The sequence below is a fragment of the Oreochromis niloticus genome, linkage group LG20 (genome assembly GCF_001858045.2).
Source record: "Oreochromis niloticus isolate F11D_XX linkage group LG20, O_niloticus_UMD_NMBU, whole genome shotgun sequence".
NCBI classification, from domain to species: Eukaryota; Metazoa; Chordata; class Actinopteri; order Cichliformes; family Cichlidae; genus Oreochromis; species Oreochromis niloticus.
In genome coordinates, this window is record NC_031984.2 from 24,582,956 (window position 1) to 24,601,631 (window position 18,676).

General features: G+C 39.5%; 1 protein-coding gene across 6 annotated transcripts in view; it reads left to right on the plus strand.

Annotated features, from left to right (window-relative positions):
* The window catches only part of gnas (GNAS complex locus), a 39,649-nt gene that overhangs the window by 16,557 nt on the left and 4,416 nt on the right, over positions 1–18,676 (plus strand). For all 6 annotated transcript variants that reach the window (XM_019349538.2, XM_013271090.3, XM_013271091.3 and 3 more), the window contains 4 exons: positions 5,465–5,537; positions 9,685–9,739; positions 9,839–9,958; positions 15,225–15,322. In XM_019349538.2, coding sequence (XP_019205083.1) covers positions 5,503–5,537; positions 9,685–9,739; positions 9,839–9,958; positions 15,225–15,322 — 308 coding nt within the window. In that variant the 5' untranslated portion in view covers positions 5,465–5,502. The remainder of the gene's footprint in view (positions 1–5,464; positions 5,538–9,684; positions 9,740–9,838; positions 9,959–15,224; positions 15,323–18,676) is intronic.

Consider the following 18,676-nt stretch of genomic DNA (forward strand, 5'->3'; position numbering starts at 1 on the left):
AGTTTGGACAGTTGAGACCCTGCTTCCTCCCTGCATAACTTTCTGGGATGTTGTTTTGGGAAACCTTGTCAACAGTGTGACTTTGCTCTTGCATAAGGCCAAAAAGGCAATACTGTGCCGGGTTTTCGGCATGTTGCTGTCAGACTGTCATTCTGCAATGCTAACTCCCCAAACCTGCTGTAGCACAACCCATTGGCTGGTTTTAGAGTATGCAGTGAGGCAAACCTGTAAGGTGGGGTAAACTGCTGGCAGTGGTTAAAGGATTAACGAGCGCCAACATCAATCAGAACCAGCCTGTCCTAATTGATTGTTAAGTTATGTATGTTTGTTCTTTAGCACCTTTTCTTTTTCAGTTGTATTAAACTGGGACTTTGCAGCATGCTGAACAGTGCTCATGTTAGCGCTAATCATGCATGCAGGCCTCAAATTTGCCAAACTAACAGAAGCTTTACATCACATGCCAGTTTGTGGGTGTGTAGCCCAAACATAAGATAATGTGACTCAAAGAAAAGCACACCAAAACTTGGTTAATGAAGAAATGAATACATGTAAGACTCAACATGTGGTTGTGTGAGTGAAATTTAGTTGGGCTGGGTCTCTTTCATTATATAAGAGTGTTTTTTGTTTTCCTGCAGAGCTCTCATCTGTACCCTCCTCGTATATCCATTCACAGGGTTTTGACTTCTAAGAATTTGCAGCGGACCCTTGGGGGAGGGGATCAATTTGTTTTGAACATATCACTATTGAGGGTGGATATTGTATGACATGTCACTACTTGCATTAGGGAGGAAGTTGTGATGACTTTTGGAAAGGAGAAGGACAAGACTCACATGAAAGACAAAACAAGTATACCTTCTGTAATTTTTAGCTCTCTTTCAGATCTAAAATATCAGCTTGATTTAAATGCGACCGTTGTTTAAAAAAAAAAAAGTTTCCTTTTTTTTTTTTTTTTTTTTTTTTTAAGGGTGAGCAAAGGTAAGTAAGCATAAAAAAGGGACACTCAGTTCACACCTGCTACTAGACCTTGTTAGCTTTGTTGGTAATAAGATGATCTCTGCAGCTTGACAGGCAGTAAATTGACCAAGAGTCTAAGAGTTCAAGCTGGACACAAAACCTAACAGATTCTTCAGCATTCGTGGTGTCAGTTTGTGTTGTAGCCTAGCTAAAACACAAACGTTGACAATCTACTGGCAGAGCAAAATTTTGAGCATGCATGCCCACAAAGTTTAAATTTGCAGATCATTGATGTGTTTTTGCTCGGTATGCTTTTGATTAACCATCCAGTCTAATTAAAGCCTTAATAGGTCCATGTTAACGAGACCTGTTAAATATGACACAATGGGTGAAGGGTAGCAGTACCATCTCTACAGACTATAGCATCTTTAGCAAAGGGAATTCCTTCAGGGACGGTTCGCATCACCATGAAGCTGCATTAGTCTTAGTGCATAAATATAAGGTTTTTGTTGGTGGGTTGTTTGTTTATTTAAAAAAACAAAAACTTAAACCTACATAAGCGCCACAGATAAGTGCTGTGAGTGATAAGTTGTGAATTGCGTGACCTTCTTATGCCAGGTTCAGACCACATGGTACTTTTGTCTATTATGATGGGAACTGTCATGATAAAATGGTGCCTTTTCATGACTGTGTGTATGCTGGTGGATATTTTGTTTCAAATTGCAGATCCAGCTACAGTATTACAGCATTCCTTTTCAGCTTTTCTGTCTATCTGTGCAAAGTTGAGCAGTAGGGGGGGGGACAAAAAGACTGCTGGATTGCTCTGTGCTTGTACTGGTCAACCCCACAAAAGTAGCCATTATGGAATAGCCCCCCCCCCCAAAAAAAGATACTTTTTTTAAATGCTATGTTAGCGTACCACTATATTAGGAGCTAATCTGATGTTTTAGTTTAAGCAATGTTGCAGGAGTTTATCAGTGCTGATGACTTCTCTGTGGCTGTGAAGGGCCTAATGGCAGATTTTAGATTGAATGTTTCTGCAGGTTCTGTCATCCAGATCATGGTTGTCTTGAATGCTTGAAAAGAACACAACTGGGCTTCTTTAGGTTTATCCCAGAGGCTTTTTCACTTCCAAAATGACCAACCGTCCCAGGTATTGAACCCTTAGTTGGGGTTGTCTCTTTGGAGGTGGTCCTTGACCCAACATTGATCATGTGGCATCTCGCGTGATCAGTAGTGTAAAAAAAGGGCATGGGTCATTCTGTCACTGGGGCCATGGTATGAAATTTCTTATATCATATCTCCCACCCTACCATCATGTGAGCTATTGAGGTCACCTGAGGCAAAGTGAGTGGGGGTTGAAATGCCTGGGAAGGACTGTTGAGACTGCGTTGTAGCTGGTGTTCAACAATGAACACGTCAAAGTGGACCTAGATAGCCTCTTTCACTCCCCTTTCAAACCATCTGTCTTGGATGAAAATGTGAACACGGGTGTCCTTCTCCTTAAGGTACAAGTGTACAGCTGAGTCTTGAGGTGGCTCTCCTATGTTGTGTTATACATTTGTAAAGTGGTTGTTTGGTTTGTCCTGTTTAAAGGTCCAGGTACTCCTGACTGCACTGCATACACTATGCTGTTTAGCTTGTGTTTGTGTGTGTTGTCCTTGGGATGAACCAGTTTTTGTCTGAGGGTGTTGCTCAGCCTGAAGTGCACTGGGATGTTATGTTTGGAGAAAAATCTTGATTTTCTTCAACAATCCTGCCACATAAGGGACCAAAGTATTGTTGTATCATTCTGTGTCTGGCTGGTTGATGTCTGACATTCTGGTGTATCTTCTCTGATTTTAATTTGATAGAACTGCCACAGTAAATCTGCCAGTAATGTTAAAGGGTCTACTAGCAGCTATGCTGATAGTGGACATGCCAAATGAGTTTTGAATTATTATTATTATTATTATTATTATTATTATTATTATTATTATTATTATTTTATTTTTTTTATTTTTTTTTTATTTTAGTTTTCAGTTATTCAGAAGTCATATTGAGGAACCTGGTAGATTATATTATCACGTCCAACAATCCTTTCCTTTCTGACAAGTTCCATATTGGAGGCCATTGTTAAGGTGTTAAAGTCAGTCGGTATTTTAATTTTGGATAATACTCATTTGGAGATATGACCTACTTTTTAAAATCATTTGTGTGGTTAACATTCTCCAAACTAAAGTTTACTTTAGTATTTAATGTCCTTATTTTATTGCTTAACAATGTAGTCTGGTAAAAGATGGGTAATGGGCACAGAAAGAGGGGAGCACTGTGACATAAGGTTATGATGTTACGAGTTCATGACATGCATTGTAGCAAGCTGAACTATCAAAATGCACAAGTCCTAGATTTGTGTGGCTTCTCTGATGTGCCTGACTAACAGTTGCACCTCAGTGCTGGGAATCGCTGCCTAAACTGGCGCAAACTGTCAGATGATGCTAATGTAAAGCTGACTAAGTTTTTACTTTAGCCTTTGTCTTTTTACTTTGGAAAGGTATTTAGTTTTTTCTTTTCTTTTTTTCATTTGTCCAAAGCAGGACCGAAAGGGAGAAAAGAGCCCTAAGATAAACGACATCTGTACAAACATGCCACTTATTACGTCTTTAACTTTAAGTGAAATATTCAGTATTGCTGTAATACTGTAGAATGCCGAAATAAGTTTTACATGTAATTATGTATTTATACATTTACTTTAACAGTCACTCATATCATGTCAAGCAATAGTAAAAAATCACCTAATAAATAGTTAATCTTATTCTTGATATTAAATAATCAAACAAATTGAAGTACTTGTGGCTTTGTGCTTAATTAAGTCTATGTTTAAGCTTTACCTTAAGTACACTAGTTTTTTACTTACATATTTATATCTTTATTTAATTCAGGGTAAATTAAATTTTACCTTAAAAATGTAAGTGAACACCAGAAATAACTAACATGACAAAGAAGACGGCTGTTTCAGGCCTTTTATTTTATTTTTATTTATTTATTTTTTTAAAATTTATATAAATAGGCCTGAAAACAGGAAAAGCATACATCTTGGTGTACATTGCATCTTGTAACATAATTTGCTCATTCCTCATGTAGCCTTGCATGCTGTAGGTTTGACATTACAGGGCAAAAACTGTGAGTTTCATTCTTACAGCAGTTCCAAGCAATTCATCTGGCAACCTGCAGCTTACCGCTAACGGCCTCGTAGTGCTGCATGCTATCAATTTCAGTCTGTTGAAATAGAAATAAGAAACGGAAATAAATAACACACAGACCATATACAATATTACACAGCAAGGTTCAGGCTCGGATAAAGTGAGGACAAGGGTATTGTTGACATCTAAAAACAAACACAAATCCCTAATTGGATTTAATTTATCTGTTTATTTTTTGACAATTCAAAATTTTTCATGCATTATCTTAGGAGAATTGTGACACGTTATACTTTTAGCTAGTCTTAGTCTAACTGAGAGCATGGGGTTGAGATCAGGGATCTGTGGGGGGTTACAACATCTGTTGATGGACTCCTTGTTCTTGTCAGATGGTTCTTGGTGCTGGCTTTTTTTAGGGGGGCCGGGGGGGGAGTCATTGTGATGCTGCAGAATGAAGTCTCCCATCCCGGGTGATATTGAATGCTGAATGATCAGAATATTGCTCTTGTGTGCACACCTCGACATGTTTTCTCCCAGGACACACAAATATGTAATCAGCTTTCAAATTGTTTTGGGTGTTTGGTTTGTTTTGTTGTTGTCGTAGTTGCTTAAAGATAAGAGATTGTAGGGGCAGACGCAACAAAATTAAACCATTATTTGAAGTAGTTTAAAAACGAATCTCAAGGTCTTCTCGTTCTCTGGCCCCTTGGATAATATTAATAGTGTTGTGCTTTATTGGTGGCCTTATTTGCACTTGTTCTCACACCTCTGTGACCTCATAGTAATGTCACCGGTGCGAACATGCCTGTAACAGCGGGCGCTGCACTAATTGTCAGTTTGCAGGCAACTGTACGCTAATTGTGGTCATCAAAACAAAAGGAGAATGAGCCTCTGTAACAAAAGCAAAAATGTAACATCATGGTAGAAAACTTGCTGCCCATTTCTCTGTATTTGTTATATTTAAAACTTTAGCATCAGCTTTGTACTGATAGTTTGTTTTTCTTAATCAAAGTGTAAATTTAGCGATTTACTCACTCTTATGATCGATCAGTCAATGTCATAGATTAATCCGCCTATACTCTAATCTTCTTCCAAAAAAGTTGTGCATGATTTTTGTTTTTTTCTTTAGAGCTTATTCAGTCAAACCCATAACAGTTTGGAACCTTTATAACCTTGTAGTGAGCTACAGTGCTTGTGTCCACATACAGGAAGTGGTACTTTACTTGCACTGTAAACTGGTATTTCAGATAAACGCCCATTTTATCCCAACACTGAGTGCATGTGAGTGTATCAGTAAGATACATAATCCATTTTCACTTTTTCTCTCTCAGGAGCTGGAGAGTCGGGAAAGAGCACCATAGTGAAACAGATGAGGATCCTACATGTCAACGGCTTCAATGCAGAGTGAGTACTAGAGTGAGGGTGAGAATGAGCAGCATCCTGCTGAGTGCTCTTTTAAGACTCAGGCTCATGTTGGCTTACGGGTTTGAAAACTTTTATATCCCAGGCTGAATCTACATCTCCTCCTCTCAGCACCACGGAGACCCCTGTAAGAGTTTCTGTCAGTGGTCATAAGTTTCTAAAGAAATTGATGTGGGCATCTGACTGAAGCTGTAAAGTCATTTCTGATTCTGGGGTGTAGTTTGATACTTGAGCTGATGGCTAGACTTGTGACATGTTACTTCAGCACTTAAAGGTATCTTGATAAAAGAGCTGGTCTAGTCTCTTTAATCATATCTGCAAGTCCTATTACATTAAAAAAAACAAAAAACATCTAGGCTGCATGGTTAACACTTTCTGATCAGTGTCACTTCATGTTGACACTAATTCATTTTTGTGCAATCTTATGCTTCTGCTTTACAAGTTGTTTGCAGACAATTTGGAATCTGCTATGCGAACTACTGGTGACCCCGTAAATACATGAGCAATCAAAGCAATTGCAACTGTGTTTTAATGAACCAAAGTATACCTCTTTGCAACTACTTTGGCCTAGCAACAGCCAGCAACCACTTGCCAACCAATTGGCAAATTTACACTTTTCACTAGCAATTGGAGGTTTCCAAGGGGTCGCTGACCAGCCTGTAGGCTTCTGTGAAGAGAACTGACTATATAGTGGGATACTTTGTCAACATTTAGTAGACCTAACTTATATTGATTCAATAGAATCCTAAAGGTAGTTTCATCTTCTGCTATATAGCCCTGGAGCATTGAAGTAATTTATTTATTGATATGCTAGTATTAGCAGAAATTATGGGCATTTATTGATTTGGCTAAAAGTGACTATTTAGTGAGCTAATCCTCTGTAAAAACAATATGATGCCACTTAGCTCACTCATTGTTGACCAGCTCTGGTCAAAGCTGAATTGACTGCAATGACTGGGCCTAGTTTTAGTTTAGAGATCTTCATAAGTGGACACATGCATGTTGGTGCATGCAAGGGTAAGGTGCTCCCAAGCCGCCTTAAAGAACTGACAGTCAATACCCTAAAAACTGCTCACCTACAAGTAAAGTTAAGCCAGCTTTGTGACAAATGATTCCAATAATTTGCTGTTCTCCAGTGCGTCAACGGCTAGCTCCATGTTGAAGAGTAGTTAGCAATGTTCCAAGTTTTAAGATCAGGATAGTGGCACTCTTGCAAGAGATCTCCAGGGCAGAAGTCCATCTGAACACCAGACAAAATAGAGAGAAGGCTGAATGATATGAAAGACCACTAGTCCAGTGTCCTGGTCAGCTTTCCGATAGGAGAACATGACATGAGAGTTGGAGCTAGCTAGCTAGCAGCTGAACTTTTGTAGTACTTGCACAAGTTTCTGTCAGGGTCTCCTAAGGTCACTCCAAAGGTGACCAACAATATAACTGATAGTTGTTCGCTCTGATGGATTGGAGTGGCGGGGGGGATGCTAAACTGAATCACCAAGCATACTTGGTTGAGGGTTAATCTGGCTGAGTGGTCTAACAAATTAAAGCCTCTGTGTGGGGAAACACTAAAGATTACACTTGTATTGCATTTCTTCCCCCCTCCTCAGTGGTTTTGGGAGCACATCTTTAACTTTTGCTTAACCAGTTTCAGTAGTAAAATGAGAGGTTTGTATGTGTCTGGGTGTGTATTGGTCTGGTGGTGGTCATGTATTGATAGGATGGAAGTATCTTTGCCAGGTTAGACTAGATTTTCAGCACTTAAGGCAAACTTGAGCATATGACCCAGTGTGTGTGACTCCACAACAGAACAGTGTGTGTCAATGTGTCTGTCTCTGCTTGCATGGGTGGGATGGCTGTCTTCATTAAGAAACAAACCCGTAGAGTGCCATTGGAGTCATAAATGTGACTCTTGTTTGTTGAGACCTGTATGGCTCATTCCTGTCCTCAGATGCAGTAAACTGGAGGCTTTTCATGTTAAGTTTATTGTCTGTGTATGTCTGATCAGACGTCACCTTTGGAATTAATCACCTTCATCAATGAAGATCTCTTTAAACCAAAACGGTGTTCCAGAACAGTTGCATGTGGGGCTTCACATGACAAGAATAATAATGTGCTTTAATTTGCCTGCATCCTCAGGCAGGACATAAATATACTGATTTGGGCCTTAAAGGGTTCAATAAGGCCTGTGATAAAAAATTGGTGGGGTGAATGGATTGAGTGTTGTGGCATCATGGTAATGTCAGAGTAATTGTCTCGTGACCGGAAGACTGGCAGTTCCAATTGCCGGCGTGATTTGGGAAATGAATGAATGGATGACTCATCTCTCCATATTCTTTGAACAAACGTGACTTAGCTGCCCTTGGGCAAGGCATTTGGAACTGGAAAGTAGGCAAAAAATGAGGACTGGGGTATATGGGACATTTTTATTGGGGGGGAGGGGCAGATGACGGGCCATGAAACCAACACAGCAAGCTTAAAAATGGGCTTAAATGAGACTTCTATACAGTCTTCGTGTTAACTTAATATTGCTTCTCGCAACTTACTGAATTTCAGTTTCATACAAGTCGTTTGTTTGTTTGTGGGGGTTTTTTGTTTTGTTTTTTTTGGTTGTTGTTGTTTTTTTTGGGGGGGGGGGACTTTGCTGGGCCTGTTCAGGCCACCGCCCCTTATGTTTGACACCCCTGGTATAGATGGCCAGTTGATTATTAATTAATCCACATTATGCAACACACTAGAGTACAGAATGTTATTGTGATATTGATTTCAAACCCTCTTTAAAAGGGCTATCATCCACCTAAATGCTTTTCCTTTTTTTTGTTGAACACATGTTTTTTGGACACAATCACTGTAGCACATATGTTGCATCTTTAAGTCCATCTCTCTCCCTCTAACCAAACAGAGGGAAGTAGTCTCTCTGGAGAGATCACGCAACCATGTGACAGGCTTCATTGACTGTAGTTTAAAAATGTAAATGGTGCCTTCTCAGTTCCCCTCGTAACCTGACGACATTCCTCTTACCCCCATTTTATTTTTTTTTTCCAGTTACCTCACACGTGGTTTATAAAATGTTTTTTTCACCACAAAGACTGAGTGCCAGAAATGCCAAGTTACTAAAGCTAGTGAGAAGTTAGCTTGTGGTGTCATGGCTTTGGCTGTATACATACATTTGTGGCTGTTAAGTGTAGATGAGTTTGTAAATTGCATTGATTTTATATATATCTTCTACATTTTTGCTTGTTTGGCTTAGTGCAGCTGCATCTCTTGCATACAAGTAAAATCCATGGCTGAACAAAGGGGACCGTTTCACCCTTGTCACTGGCATGGAACTATTGTAAACACAATGCACTGTTGTCCTGGCAGGCTCAAGGTGAAAGATAGACTTACTGGCTCTCTGGTTGCCTTTTATTAGAAACATTTTTTGTCAGTCCAAATGTCTCAAACACACAGCTATCATTTACAGCAGACAGACATAATTTCGCTAGCATGCGTGTCAATGAAGGTCTGTTTACCCATACAGACCAAAAACAAACCTAATGCAGTGGACTGTAATACACCCTGTCAGGGTAAGAGGGACCTCGAAGACTTTTTTTTTTTTTTTTTTTTTCTCTAAGCGTCATTAAAACGATACTTTATAGCAAAACTAAACATGTTTTTGATGTAAATATAGTGGTTGAAGAGAGGCAGAGTTGCAGTGCGAGCTGTGGGAATGGCTGTTTTCTTTCAGTGGCTGTGAAGTTGCTTTTGTATCATGCAGTTTTGTCCAGATTTTTACATTGTTTGACAAAATGTCACTGATTACATTTGTTTTTGAACCATTCTGTCACCATAAGTCTTAAATTATTTTTTAATGCTAAATTCTTTTTATTTACTGTATTTTGCTCCCTTTGAACACAGTTTCAGATTATTGCTGTTTTATGGTTAATTTGTGGTCTCAATCTATTGCAGGTTAAATGCTAAACATTAATATCCAAAATCTTTAGGATATTAACCTTTTCTGTATATAACAAATCACCTGCAGACAAGTTCATCTCAAACAGTTTTTATATGCATGCACTTTTTTTTTCCTGTTCTAAAGACATTTGCAGTATCTCAGTAATTTACTGCTTCTCATTGAACCTTCTGTCTGTTTCAGAGAGAAGAAGCAGAAAATCCAGGACATTAAGAATAATATTAAAGAGGCTATTGAGGTAAGTGTGCTGTTGGTGGTTTAGTAGCAGCTCAGACAAATGCGGACGTAACCTGTCATGTTGTCTTAACGTTTTTCTTTGGGTTTGTCTTTTCTATAGACCATAGTAACAGCTATGAGTACCCTAACCCCACCTGTCCAGTTGGCATGTCCAGAAAACCAGTGCCGGATTGAATACATCCTCAACTTTGTCAATCAGAAGGACTTTGATTTTCCATCTGTGAGTAGCAATATATCGCCAGATGCATATCAACCCACACTTTGACATGTAGCTTTCTTTAAGTGATTTATTTAGCAGATTTTCTAGTTTGCCTTGCTTTGATCTTCAGACCTGTTTTGTAATGACAGCAATTTTCCAGCTTTACTCTTTCAAACGTATAATTGAACTCACGGCTGACGTTTTCGTAGTTCATTGCCCCAATTTAATTATGTTTTACTAAGAATTGTAGAGTTGACCTAATATACTTGGAGGTTGTTGGATTGCTTCAGAAATTGGGATAGATGTGTAAGGTACATTTTAGGATTTTTATATTTTGGTCTGTATAATGGATCTGTAGCAGGGCCATGCCCTTTTCAGCTGTGTGTTTGTGCTTCAGTAGATGATGGTAGGAATTACTCCCAGTGTCACAGGTGATAATCTCTTGACACAGGTAAAGACTGTATCCAGAGACTGTTATAGACACTAGTGTTTTCTAATGATTCCACGGGTAATGTCTGTGTGGGTTTGGTATTCTCAGTGGGATATTTCCATTAACTAATTGTCTATCCCAAGAGATTGAGGTTTGCACAATACCTACACTTATATGACTATAGCAGTTTAAGGTGAAACAGTGGTATTTGGGAATCTTTGTCCATCTTGAAAATATGTATGTTAAGACAACTGACACTTGGCATGCCGCCATGCACTGGTGGTGTAGTGGTTAGCACTGTTACCTCAAAAACGTTGCGGTCTGGATTATGTTCTGGTTGACTGTGATGTTTCTTTGTGGCTTTGCTTCGTTAGTAAGACCAGAAATGCACTGTGTAAATGCCGTCAATCTGTGTCAACATGAATGTTGAATTAACCAACAGTTTTCCAAGGTGATGGCATTGTTTTCCGGTGAACTATCGTGTCATACTGTAATAAATCAGAAGGCACGTGGTGACTTACAAGGCCCAATCAGGATGTGTCTGCATCATTGTTTCTGCAGTGCTGGAGCTCAGCAGCATTTGCAAGAGTCTGTTTGTGGGCTAGTGCAATGCATGGGAAGTAAGTTATGCATTCAACACTAAAATGTTAGTGTGGACATTAGAGAGTCAGTGTTTATCCACAGCCACCTGTTGGGCTTGAGGTTTCAGGTCACTCAGTCTTGTATGACCTTTTCAAGAAGAAGCTTTTGTTACTTCTGTTTATTTAGTTTTATCAGCTGCCAATATGTCCATGTCACGCTGAGTCACAAAAATACAATTAAATAAAAATAAGATGAGGATTTGTCTTGCTAGTAAGGCATTGAATTATGGGGGGTGGTATTAGGCAACTAAACTGCCTCTTATTTCTGTCCATATAGTAATGCATCATGGCCTATAATAAACTAGTGTAGTCTGAATGATCTGAGTCCCATATAGTTTTAATTTGAAAGTAAAGTTTGAAAGTTTTGTTCCGAACAGTGCTTGCAATGAAGTTTTGCTACCAAAACAATTCATTCAAAAAAAGTGCTTCTAAATTACAAATAGGCAATATGTAGACTGATATATCAATTAACCGTTTTATTAAACAAGAAACTTGTTTCACATTAGCTGGTCTCGGCTGCTCAAAGTTGAAAATGTGTTACTTTAATACGGGATCGTAAACTTGAGGTTTTGAGTGTACCACAGCGTAACCAGAAGTGCTTAATAAAAGAGGTAGAAGTAAGGTTTGTGGTGCCGTGGTTGGCAATGGGAACGCTTTTGCATTGGGAAGGTTATCTCTGTGTATGTGTGACATCATAGGAATAAAGAAGATGTAATGTGAAAAAAGTTCGTAAATGATAAGTGGGGGTGGGAAATATTGAAGCTAAAGGGGCAGCTGTGTTTCAGTCAAGTAACTATCCTCACCAGACACCCATTTATTTACATAGTGGCACTGAGCTCACACTCTTACCCTGAGTGATTTGTAGTTTGTAAGCAGACAGCAAATCTAACTCTGCAACAATTCATTAAGACAAATCAGCTGTCGGAGGACTCAAATCTGAGAGATTTAACCTACGAGCCACTCTCGTCAACCACTAAAATCACCCCACTGCCCAATGAATTCCACACATACTGAGCTGTTGGGAAGCAATTATTTGTTTATGGTCGTTTTACTTGTTTGGTTGGATGACTTGTTTATGACAAGCATGGCATAGTTTCCAAGTTATAAAACATGATGGTGAAAAGTGTGTGTGTAAAGAGAGGTGAGCGTCATAGGCACATCACTTCCAGTCAGGACTGTGACATTATTAATTTATCTGGAAATGAAGACTAATGGTAAATCAGGATGAAACTGGAATCGGTTAGCAGGAAGTTGGTTGCTTTTAAACTGGTTTTAACAGTGCCTTCGTGCGCCTGCCACTATAAATGTTTAGGTTGGATTTCATTTTCAATTTAAAGGAGGGAGTATTACAGTTAATTCAGCAAGCAGAGTGCTAGTAAAGTTGTAAAGAGCTACGATGACGTGCCCACACATGACACATGCAGGTTTGTGAACAGGTGAATTCCAACATTAATAGTTTAAAGCCGTTTACCGCGGTCAAACCGGTTTAGGACTTTAATGGAGATGAGGAATTGAATCCAGTCCAGATTGAAAATGATTGGAGGTCCTTATTTTGTCAGGTACATTATTGTAGACTGCCTGCTAGATGATTGGGATAAGACAAGTCCAGGCCCATTTACTTTTCCATTACATGATGACTTGAGGGCTGCACTAATTGTTACCAAGTCAGATTTCTTAACTTTAACTGAGTTTATGGAATGAGAGCGTTTCATTTGTAAAACATGAAGAGCAAATTTTGTTTGCAATTTGAATCACAAATTTGTTAATGTCTCATCTCTGCAGCCCATAGTGTAAATTAATAGCTACAGGAATGTGCCCTTGACTTACTGTCTTAGTAAATACTGGATTACTTCCTACATATGACTGCACACAGCAAATTCCAGTGTTTGTGCAACAGACAGCCATTTGTCTATTGCCCACTCTAGTACACTATGTAGATTTTGGTAAACACTGTAATTTTCAAATTCAGATGTGTAACTCAAGCACCTAGCCATGCAGTCTGACTTTATAAACACTGCTGAAAGAGCCAGTCTAAAGAGTTTGCTGTATTAGGGATAGTACTGTTGCAGCAAATCAGTTCATGAAATCTCTTCCCTCCTAGATATTCCACCATGAACTCTTAAGTAGTATTATTGCAAAGTCAAAGTGTTTAGGAACCACAACTCTGCTTCAAAGTGGCAGAGCAGGGTCGCCGAGTCCTGAGGCTCTAACACTCCGCTGACTCAGTAACAGCCAAACTTCCTCTGGCATTAACATCAGCACACAAACTGTGCACCAGGAGCTGCATGGCATGGGTTTCCAAGGCTGAACAGCTCCTGTAGGTGTAAAGTGTAGGAACAATACCTTTGTTCCTGTAGTGTAGGAGAAACCAGATATATTTGACCTGCATTTGTTTAGTTTATAGAGGAGCTAAAAATGGCTCTGCACATACAAAATACCTTTTGAGTCACTGCAGTTGGTCTGCTCTTTATTTGCACACTTTTTTTTTTTTTTTTTTTAAATGAGCTTATCCAATTTGATTTTTTTTTTTTCTTAGTTTAGCAACTAACTGCAGTTATTGATCAGTCACATATTTCATATCGCAATCTAGAAATCTGCAGTAAGAAAGGCAGCATCTCTCATATTAAATGTCAATATCACAGCACAGATGCTGGTATTAAAAAATGTAAATGAGCAATATAATGAATCTGGCTGTAATGAAGGAGAATATACTGTATGTGTATAGAGTGGGCATCTAAATGGGCAAAAAAAATAGTTGTGCTGTTTGTGTTAAGAAATTATTTTTGGGTGATCTGTCAGCAATATCTTGATCTGGGTGATCTTACAGCCACAAGTAAATTTCAGTTGCTTCAGTGCGTATAGCTGCACACACGCGGGGAACACACTGTTGTACATGAGGTAAGCCTCCCTGATCAGGAATGTGGAGATGCAGGGTTTTGTCAAAATGCTCAACAGTGTGCTCATAGGGATTGGAAGACTCTAAGGAAATCAAACTTGTTCCTTTTTAAATCTAGGAGCAGAGTCACCTGACTAATGGCAATGTTTCTGTGACATTGATATGAGAGGTTCACAAAAAATTGTAGTTAATTCATTGCTCTGTAGTCCTCTCACAGGAGCAGCAGACCAAATGATCCATTTTTAAAAACTATGCGCTAAGTATGTATCGCGTATTTTTTAAGGATGAAGGGTTTGGATGCTGCAGTTATAAAACGGTCCTTTTTATAGCAATGATTCTCATGGTGTTGCCACTTCATTTGGTAAAATCTACTGTAAGCCTGAGCAACAGTTCAAACATCAACTCCACCTTCACAAAGCTTGCACACTTTCAGTTTTTGATGTTATTAAAGAAGTGGCAAGTCAGCTTTGTTACTGGCTTCACATAGTGGCTGGTGGTGTACCAGAGTGCTTGACATTACCTAATGTTTCTTCACCCCCCATGTACGTTAATGGAGTGGACAAAATATTGGGAACATGTCGTGTAATGCAGTCCAGCGCACCACCATCCCACCACCAGCCACCATGAAGCCAGTTAAGAAGCATGCATGTACACTGCTCTGGACAGTTCAAGTCAGGTTTAACAGGTCCGCTCAAAGTGGTCAGTGAGTGCATGTGACACACAGTGGTGGTGGTGTTGCTGTTGTTTGTGCAACTTTTTACTTAAAATGAAATCGGCAAAGGTGTTGAGTGCAAAAAAGATAAATGCTTCATTGATTTAATGTCTGCATGTCACAAAGTCTGTCTACTGTGAGGTATCTGCACCCTTATTTACCTTTTTAAAGATGTGCACACAGACATCGCCCAGGCACAACGTACGCTGCATATGGTGTCAACAGAAACGCTGAGCAGGAGGTGCCCTCACATACACATCATGGACAACAGACAGCCCTGTACTACTTTTTTTTTTTTTTCTTTCTTTCTTTTTTTTCCCCTCTGTTTTCATGTCATGTTCAGTGTAACATGCACAGGGAATACACACAATCTCCTACTTTGAGCAACCGCTCGTGCGCTTAAACATGTTTCAATCCTGTTTAATCATGCAGTGGTTTTCATGTTGTCTCGCATTTCCACTGCAGTGACACAGAACTTGATTTTTGTAATTTCATCATAAACATGATTACCAACAATGTTCAACTTTTTCTGATGCTTCAATTCTCCTGTTCTGCCTGTATGATTACATATATTTTTTTCTTTTTCCCCCCTGTCTTCTTGTTCTCAGGAGTTTTACGATCATGCAAAGACACTGTGGCAAGACGAAGGCGTCCGGGCTTGCTATGAGAGATCCAATGAGTACCAGCTAATCGACTGTGCACAGTAGTAAGTAACTTATAAGTTCAACTTCATGGTGACATGATTTATAAATGTAAGTATTCTGTGAGGGATAACTTAGTTTTTATTGATACTGTGCATGTGGTGGCATTTTGTGTGGTTATCTTGTAGTTGGTGTAGTTTGCATACAATGGGATTTTGCATTGAGGTTGTCATATTTATTTATTGTTTTGTTTGCTTTGAGTTACAGAAGCTTATTACTAGTAATCTGAGGCAAATGTTGTGTACTTGGGGCATCCTAGAAGCTGCATGGCATTAAAGTATTTCGATGCCAAGAAGCAGAGCAGCGCCTTTCAGTTTGAGATGGTGTCAGGTCCTGCTGGAAGCCGGTTACAAGCAGGATGAACAGTTGCATTATTGACAAAGAAGTAGAGACTGAAGTATGTTTTCATATTTGTTCTAATACTTCCAGTCTTATGACTAAAGCATCATAAGTAGGGTGAAATCTGGGGTAGACATGCTCATCCTGATCCCAGCGTGTGCGCTAGTAAGCGGTTTCATGTCAGATAAGGCATACTAGTTGGGTTTTTTCAATTCATGACTCTTATGACAGTGAGACATTGTATTATAGAAAAGTGCATCTTACCTTAATTTCCCCAAATCTGGTTAAATTATCCCCTTAGATTAAATGACAACTAAGGACTCAAAACTAGATGAGAGCGATGTAAGCCCTACCGTCTGATCGCAGCCATGGATGGTGGACGTTTGGCTAACTTGAGCCTCCTCAATCCGGTTGTTAAGTGATGATGTATGAATCCTGCTTCCAGGTCCAAACTACTCTGCATTTATTAAGGCTGTTTTTGTGGGGGGGTTTTGTTTTTGTTTTAATGCTTTGTATCTTGTTCTATTTCATCTGAACAAGGCCGCCCAAAACAAAATTCAGTGATCACTGTTGACCTCTGTCGGTTTTTATTACCACTATTCATTTTAAACCTCAGCTTTTAAAACCTTATGATGTAACTAAAGCCCCATGGAGCAGTATATTAATGACTAACCTCATATTTTGAATGGATTATCTCAGTAGTTTTCCTGACTAAAGATTAGTCCGTTTACAGCTTCCTGCCATGCAATTGCATTTGTCCCTAACCATCGGGAACCTTCACATGAACTTTGAGTGGAAAAAAGTTAGCGTATATCTTCCAACTTTAGTGTGCTAATGTGTTTATATTATGCTAACCATAGCTGTGTAGCTAGCAGCGACGTAGCACAACATTATGCCTGCTAGCCCAACTTTAGTAACCCTACAAACATTGTTTAGTTTTCGGTCTTCATTTATTGGAAGTGATAGCAGCGCTGTACGTTTTAATTTTTTCAGAAATCTCTCAGTCAGAACATGGTTTCCCGTGTTTAGATTGAAACTGGCGAGCTAACTCCCTGCTGACTACGAACTCTGTTAAACTTCATCAGTTCTGTTATGGTGAATGCCTGGATGTTAAACTTAATTGTTACACCTGATAGAGCAGCCACACTGATCATTTTATTAAAGAGGAAAGAATTTAGGCGGTTTGTAACTCTGTGATGCTGCTATGTTCGTTAGACTGAAGTGTATCTTGGACCCAGAAACGGCTAATGACATCAGACTTAAAGACTGGATAGTCTGGATGTTCTAGCCCCCTGAGAGATTACCAATAAATCTACTCGTTAGGGAAGCACTATGCACCTTACATAATATTTACTGTGCTTTAAAAAAAGATTCAAAAACAAAGACTCAATTCTGTTTGTTTTCTGAATCCTTCTCCATACCCTCACCACACACTGCATGTTTTCAACAACACACACTGACTCAAAGTTGAGGAAAAGAGATAAAGTAGCTCATCTATAAACAAAGTTGCATGAAGCTCTAGTTTAAAATCAACCCAGCAGATAGAAACGCCCTGCTTCTGTTTCCTCTCATTTTCCCAATGTGCGGGCAACAACGCACCCTTACACATGTAAATCACGAGTGTGGTCATATGTAAAAATGCTGGCATGCAGTTGTGTAGTGGAGAAGATTAGATTTGATGATGCTGATTCAGTGCATTAATGAGAAAAACAAGCTAGAAATCATCTCGATTGGCAGTAAATCCAACGGTTCTCAAAGCTCCTCAGCATAAAGGGAAATGAGTCTCTTGCTAAATTAAGACTGATACCAGTGCATCACTATTATTAAAACAGCTTAGTCTTCGAGTGGTGTTTCTAAACATGCGGTTTTCATGTCCTGGTAAACACTGAAATAAAACTTAATCTTTCCCAAAAAGTATGACCCTTTAAATACCTGCAGACTTCTAAAAATCACTGATGAGACTTGAAGCACTCTATTTTTATTTGTAGCAGATGCAAAGTTATCATGAGCTGTCAGGAGTATGGAGTCATCCTAACAAAGGTGGATGACTTTTAAAAGAGAGCTGAGACAGGACTCACTGGTTGAAATCTTAAAATCTGGATGTGCATGCGTTAAGTGATTAAGTGGGTCCTAAATGTATTTTTCACGGGTCAGAGTTGTGTCCAGTTTATATTTTTCCAAACAAAAGCAGGTAAAACCACAAAGAGAATGTATAGTGAAGGAGTCGTGTAACAGCTGCAGTTTGCAGGGTTTGGGAGCAAACATGGCGGAGGCTGAGTCATCTACAGATCAGAGGATGTTTAAAGGAGGAGGGGGGGGGAATGATGTTTGAGGAGGATACCTTCGCTGCTCAGCTCTGGACTATGAGCCTGTAGTCTCGACTGTCTTTTGCTAATAAATTCATCCTGGTGAATAATGCATTCGGTCATTGAGAACTTTAGATCGGTTTGATCTTTAAAAAGTTGATTTCCTCACTCAAGTGGTACAGTCCAGTCTGTGATCCCTCCTCCTCCCTCCTTGCACACAACACAAACTCATCCTGCTTTCTTTCCTTCTCTCCTCCTTTTTTCCCCTTTCTCCATCCGTCTGTCTGTCTTCTTTCTGGAGCTACTCCAGCTGCACGAGATTGGGTGCTGATAGACTATTAATAGTGCCTGTGGTTGGGTCTCCATGGTAACCGTGCTGCAGGCCAGGGCGCTGGGGAGCTATTTTTGAAATCTGCTCTGTAATGTCAGACAGACGCCACTATGCTTTCATTCTGTCTCTCTCCTTCTGTTTCTTTACCTCTTCCATTCTCATGTGTGCTCTCATCTTTCCTTCTGGAGACTTTTTTTTTTTTTTTTTCTTTTCCTTCTTTCTTCCCTCTCCGGATGGGGCTGGTGATTGCTCGGACGGGCAAAGAATCCCAAAGATTCTCCCGCTGTCCACTTCCTCTTCCTGTTTCCTAGTTCGTCCATGTCTTCCATGATATATTGATGACCCCTTGTCATTGGCAAGATGTTAGAATGCTGCGTGCGGCT